Genomic DNA, 9967 nt, shown 5'->3' with positions numbered 1-9967 from the left:
CTTTGGGCACAGCAACAATCCAAAAACAAATGCTCAGGGAAGAGGCCCTTGGCTCTTCAGAGAGGCGGCTTCTTTTAGACCTGATCGTGGCTCTAAATTGCAGATCAAAGCATTATAACTTCAGACAGTGATACTCTGGAGGGGGCTGAGAGGTAAGGTCAAGGAGACCCATATAATGAGACATTATTAGGCAACTAACTACACCACTATGTACAAACACACACATCTGTAGGAAAACTTCACCTCCAACTCTGTAGCTATTTTAAAAACAGCACTGATGATCCAGGTTTTCTGAACAGGGGATATTTTAAAGTCTGTTAGAAGTTTAAAACATTGCAACACTGGCACAGTATGTTACCTATTCTTTGTTTTTAATTACAGGGTAACAACGTAAACTCCAACACAAAGATGGGGGAATGGGGGAGTGCAAAAGGAATAAAGAAAACAGAACCAGTATTTCACAAGTGTATCAAGCCAGCGATGCAGTAGCAGTTAATGCTTCGCAGAGTCTCGAGGGTAAAATTCACTCAGGGTGCTCTGAGGGATCCTCTTCAGCATCTCTTTGGGGAAGATTCGGAGCAGTTGCCAGCCAATGTCCAAAGTCTCATAGACAGTGCGGTTTTCATAAGGACCTTAGAAAAAATTGAAATTGAATGAATAAAGGCAAACTACTTACAATTTACCAGTGTTATTATTTATTCCACTATATAGGACTACTGTGAGCATCAAGTATTAACAATAACAACAAAAAAGACAAAGCAGTTGGGTCTCTTAGGGCAGATGCAACCAAATGTATGTGAGGGTACACAGAGTAAGTACCATTAGGAATCAGAGAAAAGGGAGAAGCCTGCAGGCTAGAGGCAGTGGGCAATCTAGTGTGTGGGGGACAACCATGTGGACAACTGGGTAGGATCTAAATACTTGGAGCAATGGAAACTAGACCCAGTGTTTTGTCTATGGATTACTGAGAAAGGCAGTTTTCCAGGAAGAAAAGATGAAATGTGAGGGAGGGCAGTACAGACATTTACAAAACCTTAAATGTCAACTGAACACCTTGAATAGGCTAGTTGTTTTCAAAGTGTTTACTAATTATTTTTAGTAGTAGAGTCATTCTTATCCTGCAAATAAATTTGATTTCTTAACTATGGAGTCAGAGTGGCTGGAATTCTGGTTTCTTTTCTCTACCAGAAAAACTTCACTTTTTATCTTTTTAAGGTATCATAGTGCTGCACTAAAAAAAATATACACATCTTTTTGGGTTTAATGTTAACAAGAAATGCATCAAGTAAATATAAGAGTATAGTGAGCACGATGCATTATTCCAAAGTTAACACATCTGTGTTTAGTACCACTGAGGTCAAAAATAGTGGCAAGGGAGAGACCAATCAAAACAGCCTGAAAATTGTACATGTGCTATGTAATGAAAACCGTTACTGCCTTTTTACTAGAAACACAATCAATACAATTAGTAATAAGTTTATTCTGGCAAATATTAGAGGGATATACAGAGTAAGGAAAAGTGGTGAAAAAGCTGGTACCAATGACCAAGATGATGAGACAAAGGTCTAGACTAGGCCTTAAGATTCAAAGTTGGTCACAGATCAATAGCCTTCCACATTATCCAAGAACTTGTCCAGATGAAGAATCTCTGGCCCCATCTAGTTCTACTGAATCAAAATCTGCAATTTAACAAGATCTCCAATTGATTCAAAAGCATATTAAAATTTGAGAAACAATGGACTAAGGTACACTAATGGAAATGAAACCAGAAGAGGATTATTTTAAATAAGAACAAAAAAATTAGGGGGGAGGAGTCAAGATGGCGGAGAAGCAGCAGCAGGCTGAGACTACTTCAGCTAGCAGGAGATGAGCTAGATAGCTTATCTAAAGATTGCAAACACCTGCAAATCCATCGGCAGATCGAAGAGAAGAACAGCAATTCTAGAAACAGAAAAACAACCACTTTCTGAAAGGTAGGACCGGCAGAGAAGTGAATCCAAAGCGACAGGAAGATAGACCCCGGGGGGAGGGGCCGGCTCCCAGCAAGCAGCGGAGCAACGGAGTACAAAATCAGGACTTTTAAAAGTCTGTTCCACTGAGGAACATCGATCCAGAGGCTAAACCGGGGCGAAGCCCACGCGGGGGCAGCGTGGCCTCAGGTCCCGCAGGGTCACAGAAGGATCGGGTGTGTCTGAGTGTCGCAGAGCTTGCGGGTATTGGAACAGGAAAGCCGGCTACTGAGATAGAGCCGAGAGTAAGCTCGCAGCTCGGGCAGCTCGGGGTGACCTTGAACCGGTCGCAGGCTCGGAGAGCTGGGAGCGCGGCTGGAGGTCAGGCAGACGGGAGTAACTGGGGCTGTTCTCTGAGGGCGCACTGAGGAGTGGGGCCCCGGGCTCTCAGCTCCTCCGGGCAGGAGACCAGGAGGCCGCCATTTGTATTCATGTCCTCCGGAACTCTATGGAAAGCGCTCAGGGAGCAAAAGCTCCTAAAAGCAAACCTGAGCAGATTACTCAGTCCAGCCCCTGGTAAGGGCAGTGTAATTCCGCCTGGGGCAAAGAAACTTGAGAATCACTACACCAGGCCCCTCCCCCAGAAGATCAACAAGAAATCTAGCTAAGACCAAGTTCACCTACCAAGGAGTGCGGTTTCAATACCAAGGAGAGCAGCAGAATTCTAGAAGAGGAGAAAGCAAAGCACGGAACTCATGGCTTTTTCCCTGTGATTTTTTAGTCTTGCAGTTAATTTAAGTTTTTTCTTTTTCATTTTTTTTCTCTTCTTCTGCTAATTTTTTTAACTTTTACCCTTTTCTAACATTTTTCAACTAGTTTATATATATATATATATAAAATATATATATTTTTTCTTTTTTATACATTTCTTTATTCATTTTCATTTATAATTTTCAATTTCCTTTCTTTCTTTTTGAACCTCTTTTTATCCCCTTTTTCCCCCCTCACAATTTGGGATCTATTCTAATTTGGTAAAAGCATATTTTCCTGGGGTTGTTGCCACCCTTTTAGTATTTTACTCTCCTTCATATACTCTTATCTGGAAAAAATGACAAGGCGGAAATATTCACCAAAAAAAAAGAACAAGAGGCAGTATTGAAGGCTAGGGACCTAATCAATACAGACGTTGGTAATATGTCAGATCTAGAGTTCAGAATGACAATTCTCAAGGTTCTAGCCGGGCTTGAAAAAGGCATGGAAGATATGAGAGAAACCCTCTCGGGAGATATAAAAGCCGTTTCTGGAGAAACAAAAGAACTAAAATCTAATCAAGTTGAAATAAAAAAAGCTATTAATGAGGTGCAATCAAAAATGGAGGCTCTCACTGCTAGGATAAATGAGGCAGAAGAAACAATTAGCGATATAGAAGACCAAATGACAGAGAATAAAGAAGCTGAGCAAAAGAGGGACAAACAGCTACTGGACCACGAGGGGAGAATTCGAGAGATAAGTGACACCATAAGGCGAAACAACATTAGAATAATTGGGATTCCAGAAGAAGAAGAAAGAGAGAGGGGAGCAGAAGGTATACTGGAGAGAATTATTGGGGAGAATTTCCCCAATATGGCAAAGGGAACGAGCATCAAAATTCAGGAGGTTCAGAGAACGCCCCTCAAAATCAATAAGAATAGGCCCACACCCCGTCACCTAAGAGTAAAATTTAGTAGTCTCAGTGACAAAGAGAAAATCCTGAAAGCAGCCCGGGAAAAGAAGTCTGTAACATACAATGGTAAAAATATTAGATGGCAGCTGACTTATCCACAGAGACCTGGCAGGCCAGAAAGAGCTGGCATGATATTTTCAGAGCACTAAACGAGAAAAACATGCAGCCAAGAATACTATATCCAGCTAGGCTATCATTGAAAATAGAAGGAGAGCTTAAAAGCTTCCAGGACAAACAACAACTGAAAGAATTTGCAAACACCAAACCAGCTCTATCAGGAAATACTGAAAAGGGTCCTCTAAGCAAAGAAAGAGCCTACAAGTGGTAGATCAAAAAGGAACAGAGACCATATACAGTAACAGTCACCTTACAGGCAATACAACGGCACTAAATTTCTCTCAATAGTTACCCTGAATGTTAATGGGCTAAATGCCCCAATCAAAAGACACAGGGTATCAGAATGGATAAAAAAACAAAACCCATCTATATGTTGCCTCCAAGAAACTCATTTCAAGCCCGAAGACACCTCCAGATTTAAAGTGAGGGGGTGGAAAAGAATTTACCATGCTAATGGACATCAGAAGAAAGCAGGAGTGGCAATCCTTATATCAGATCAATTAGATTTTAAGCCAAAGACTATAATAAGAGATGAGGAAGGACACTATATCATACTCAAAGGGTCTGTACAACAAGAAGATTTAACAATGTTAAATATCTATGCCCCCAACGTGGGTGCAGCCAACTATATAAAGCAATTAATAACAAAATCAAAGAAACACATCAACAATAATACAATAATAGTAGGGGACTTTAACACTCCCCTCACTGAAATGGACAGATCATCCAAGCAAAAGATCAGCAAGGAAATAAAGGCCTTAAACGACACACTGGACCAGATGGACATCACAGATATATTCAGAACATTTCATCCCAAAGCAACAGAATACACATTCTTCTCTAGTGCACATGGAACATTCTCCAGAATAGATCACACCCTCGGTCCTAAATCAGGACTCAACCGGTATCAAAAGATTGGGATCATTCCCTGCATATTTTCAGACCACAATGCTCTAAAGCTAGAACTCAACCACAAAAGGAAGTTTGAAAAGAACCCAAATACATGGAGACTAAACAGCATCCTTCTAAAGAATGAATGGGTCAACCGGGAAATTAAAGAAGAATTGAAAAAAATCATGGAAACAAATGATAATGAAAATACAACGGTTCAAAATCTGTGGGACACAACAAAGACAGTCCTGAGAGGAAAATATATAGCGGTACAAGCCTTTCTCAAGAAACAAGAAAGGTCTCAGGTACACAACCTAACCCTACACCTAAAGGAGCTGGAGAAAGAACAAGAAAGAAACCCTAAGCCCAGCAGGAGAAGAGAAATCACAAAGATCAGAGCAGAAATCAATGAAATAGAAACCAAAAAAACAATAGAACAAATCAACGAAACTAGGAGCTGGTTCTTTGAAAGAATTAATAAAATTGATAAACCCCTGGCCTGACTTATCAAAAAGAAAAGAGAAAGGACCCAAATAAATAAAATCATGAATGAAAGAGGAGAGATCACAACTAACACCAAAGAAATACAAACTATTATAAGAACATACTATGAGCAACTCTACGGCAATAAATTTGACAATCTGGAAGAAATGGATGCATTCTAGAAACATATAAACTACCACAACTGAACCAGGAAGAAATAGAAAGCCTGAACAGACCCATAACCAGTAAGGAGATTGAGACAGTCATTAAAAATCTCCAAACAAACAAAAGCCCAGGGCCAGACGGCTTCCCGGGGGAATTCTACCAAACATTTAAAGAAGAACTAATTCCTATTCTCCTGAAACTGTTCCAAAAAATAGAAATGGAAGGAAAACTTCCAAACTCATTTTATGAGGCCAGCATTACCTTGATCCCAAAACCAGACAAGGATCCCACCAAAAAAGAGAGCTACAGACCAATATCCTTGATGAACACAGATGCGAAAATACTGAACAAAATACTAGCCAATAGGATTCAACAGTACATTAAAAGGATTATTCACCACGACCAAGTGGGATTTATTCCAGGGCTGCAAGGTTGGTTCAACATCCGCAAATCAGTCAATGTGATACAACACATCAATAAAAGAAAGAACAAGAACCATATGATACTATCAATAGATGCTGAAAAAGCATTTGACAAAGTACAGCATCCCTTCCTGATCAAAACTCTTCAAAATGTAGGGATAGAGGGCACATACCTCAATATCATCAAAATTATCTATGAAAAACCCACTGCAAATATCATTCTCAATGGAGAAAAACTGAAAGCTTTTCCGCTAAGGTCAGGAACACGGCAGCGATGTCCATTATCACCACTGCTATTCAACATAGTACTAGAAGTCCTAGCCTCAGCAATCAGACAACAAAAGGAAATTAAAGGCATCCAAATCGGCAAAGAAGAAGTCAAATTATCACTCTTCGCAGATGATATGATACTATATGTGGAAAACCCAAAAGACTCCACTCCAAAACTGCTAGAACTTGTACAGGAATTCAGTAAAGTGTCAGGATATAAAATCAATGCACAGAAATCAGTTGCATTTCTCTACACCAACATCAAGACGGAAGAAAGAGAAATTAAGGAGTCGATCCCATTCACAATTGCACCCAAAACCATAAGATACCTAGGAATAAACGTAACCAAAGAGACACAGAATCTATACTCAGAAAACTATAAAGTACTCATGAAATAAATGGAGAAAGACACAAAGAAATGGAAAAATGTTCCATGCTCCTGGATTGGAAGAATAAATATTGTGTAAATGTCTATGCTACCTAAAGCAATCTACACATTTAATGCAATTCCTATAAAAGTACCATCCATCTTTTTCAAAGAAATGGAACAAATAATGCTAAAATTTATATGGAACCAGAAAAGACCTCGAATAGCCAAAGGGATATTGAAAAAGAAAGCCAACGTTGGTGGCATCACAATCCCGGACTTCAAGCTCTATTACAAAGCTGTCATCATCAAGACAGCATGGTACTGGCACAAAAACAGACACATAGATCAATGGAACAGAATAGAGAGCCCAGAAATAGACCCTCAACTCTATGGTCAACTAATCTTCGACAAAGCAGGAAAGAATGTCCAATGGAAAAAAGACAGCCTTTTCAATAAATGGCGCTGGGAAAATTGGACAGCCACATGCAGAAAAATGAAATTGGACCATTTCCTTACACCACACACAAAAATAGACTCAAAATGGATGAAGGACCTCAATGTGAGAAAGGAATCCATCAAAATCATTGAGGAGAACACAGGCAGCAACCTCTTCGACCTCAGCCGCAGCAACATCTTCCTAGGAACAACACCAAAGGCAAGGGAAGCAAGGGCAAAAAGGAACTATTGGGATTTCAAGATCAAAAGCTTTTGCACAGCAAAGGAAACAGTTAACAAAATCAAAAGACAACTGACAGAATGGGAGAAGATATTTGCATATGACATATCAGATAAAGGACTAATGTCCAGAACCTATAAAGAACTTAGCAAACTCAACACCCAAAGAACAAATAATCCAATCAAGAAATGGGCAGAGGACATGAACAGACATTTCTGCAAAGAAGACATCCAGATGGCCAACAGACACATGAAAAAGTGCTCCATATCACTCGGCATCAGGGAAATACAAATCAAAACCACAATGAGATATCACCTCACAGGAGTCAGAATGGCTAAAATCAACAAGTCAGGAAATGACAGATGCTGGCGAGGATGCGGAGATAGGGGAACCCTCCTACACTGATGGTGGGAATGCAAGCTGGTGGAGCCACTCTGGAAAACAGCATGGAGGTTCCTCAAAATGTTGAAAATAGAACTGCCCTATGACCCAGCAATTGCACTATTGGGTATTTACCCTAAAGATACAAACGTATTGATCCAAAGGGGCACGTGCACCCGAATGTTTATAGCAGCAATGTCCACAATAGCCAAACTATGGAAAGAACCTAGATGCCCATCAACAGATGAATGGATCAAGAAGATGTGGTATATATACACAACGGAATACTATGCAGCCATCAAAAGAAATGAAATCTTGCCATTTGCGACAACATGGATGGAACTAGAGCATATCATGTTTAGTGAAATAAGTCAAGCAGAGAAAGACAACTATCATATGATCTCCCTGATATGAGGAAGTGGTGACGCAACATGGGGGCTTAAGTGGGTACGAGAAGTATAAATGAAACAAGATGGGATTGGGAGGGAGACAAACCATAAGTGACTCTTAATCTCACAAAACAAACTGAGGGTTGCTGGGGGGAGGGGGTTTGGGAGAAGGGGGTGGGATTATGGACATTGGGGAGGGTATGTGCTTTGGTGAGTGCTGTGAAGTGTGTAAACCTGGTGATTCACAGATCTGTACCCCTGGGGATAAAAATATATGTTTATAAAAACTAAAAAAATATATATATATTAAAAAAAAAAGAAAGAAAGAACAGGGAACTAGGCCTTTGAAAACATAAACAATGTAGGAACAGGAAGATACAAAATCAGAAAATAAATGAATCACAAAAGCAGCACACTACCAAAGCATGAGGAGATCATTTCAGAGGGGTAAGGAAGAAGAACCAGCAATGGAGGCAGCAGAGCAAAATGCCAGGTGTAAGGAAGGGAAAAGTTCAGATGGGAGCTGAATGGATAACGGACTTGAAGGCAGAGAGGAAGGAGCCAGAGGGTTAAGTGCAAAGACATGACAGGCAGTTAGAAAAACCTCTTCTCTAATTAGAAGAAAATCATCTGGAGATCAATGCAAATTCTCTCAGAGTGGGAAAGAAGTCTTCAAAACTACACATGAGCTTATGTTTGCAAGAAAATAGTCATCTTACCCTGAGCAATGAAGTTCCTCTCAAACTTCTGCAGAAATTCCAAGTAAAGAAGATCATCTGAGGTTAGGGCTTCTTCTCCAACAACGGCTTTCATGGCTTGTACATCCTTACCGATAGCGTAACATGCATACTACAGAGAAAAAAATATTTAAAAAAACACAGGTAAGATTTTATAAATGTTAAAAGTAATCTGGGCTATAAATTAAGAGTATTTCTGTAGCTGTCTTTGTAAGAGACCACAGAAGGAATTTCACATTATTTACAAACATAATTCACATAAATCATATGAAAGTACCAGATTTTATTATAAAATAGTCTCATTGAGAAAGAAGTCTTCAGGTATGCAGTCCACAGATGCTACTAACACTCTAAAAAATACACTTCCTCAGTATGTCAAGGAGCTTACATTTTAAAGAGCATTTGAAAGTCAGAACTCATACCACAGAGAAATCCATCTCAAAGTTCAAAAAAAATATTTGTGGTATGAGTAGGTTTACCATTTTTACTTTAAGGTCAAAGGTATTTTTCTTTCTTTGCACTTAGTGTACAATCTCATACAACTACAGAAACCAAGGATTATGGGGCACCTGGGTGGCTCAGGCGGTTAAGTACCTGAGGCTCAGGTCAGGATCCTGAGTCCTGGGACCAAGCCCTGCACTGAGCCCCACACTGGTCTCCCTGCTTATTGGGGAGCCTGCTTCTCCCTTTCCCTTTCTACCCTGCTGCTCGTGCTTTCTGGCTCTGTCAAATAAAAAACAGCAACTACAGAAACCAAAGATTCCATAGAATAAATAAAGCTGTATCTCTTAGTGTTCTGATGACTGTTTAATTTCTTAAATAAGAAATTAGAGTATCTTTTTAGGAATATTCTGTACTTATTATTATGGTTATTAATAAAAACCTAAAATGGCCTTATGGCTTGTTTTTAATTTAGAAATTATCGTGTATAGCATTAGATGTGGGTTTCAAGCCAAGGATTTTAATCTTGAGAATCCACAACTATCCTCTGAAAAAAGGGAAGACTGTTTGGTTCTAATGAACGATTTTATCTTCCACATGTAACCCATACTAAAATTCTACTTGTATGGGGGATAAGTACAGTGATATGGGAGAAAGATAAGAAGTGTAAGACAGCAGAAAGAATGGACTAAGAAAGGTGTTCATTTTCTCAAGAGGATATACATACCAGCTGGTTAGATACATCGGCATGATCCTTTCTGGTCATACCTTCTCCAATGGCAGACTTCATTAACCGCGATAATGAGGGCAGCACATTAATAGGCGGGTAAATCTTGAATAGAACATGAGAGAAAAAATACATTTAAATATAAAATTCAAGATTTATCAGTAGTAAAAAAGCATTTTGAAACTCATTATTATCCCTTAAATTACATAAAACTTCTATTTATCTC

General features: G+C 39.5%; 1 protein-coding gene across 1 annotated transcript in view; it reads right to left on the bottom strand.

The window, feature by feature from the left end:
* Window positions 1-354: 354 nt before the first annotated feature.
* The window catches only part of ATP6V1B2 (ATPase H+ transporting V1 subunit B2), a 39695-nt gene continuing 30082 nt past the window's right edge, over window positions 355-9967 (bottom strand). The window contains exons 12-14 of the mRNA XM_004763332.3: window positions 9742-9846; window positions 8556-8685; window positions 355-632 (exon numbers count right to left, since the gene is read on the bottom strand). Coding sequence (XP_004763389.1) covers window positions 493-632; window positions 8556-8685; window positions 9742-9846 — 375 coding nt within the window. The 3' untranslated portion in view covers window positions 355-492. The remainder of the gene's footprint in view (window positions 633-8555; window positions 8686-9741; window positions 9847-9967) is intronic.

The sequence above is a fragment of the Mustela putorius genome, unplaced genomic scaffold (genome assembly GCF_011764305.1).
Source record: "Mustela putorius furo isolate JIRA1106 unplaced genomic scaffold, ASM1176430v1.1 tig00003937_pilon_pilon_pilon, whole genome shotgun sequence".
NCBI classification, from domain to species: Eukaryota; Metazoa; Chordata; class Mammalia; order Carnivora; family Mustelidae; genus Mustela; species Mustela putorius.
This window is presented reverse-complemented; position numbering and strand designations above follow the sequence as displayed.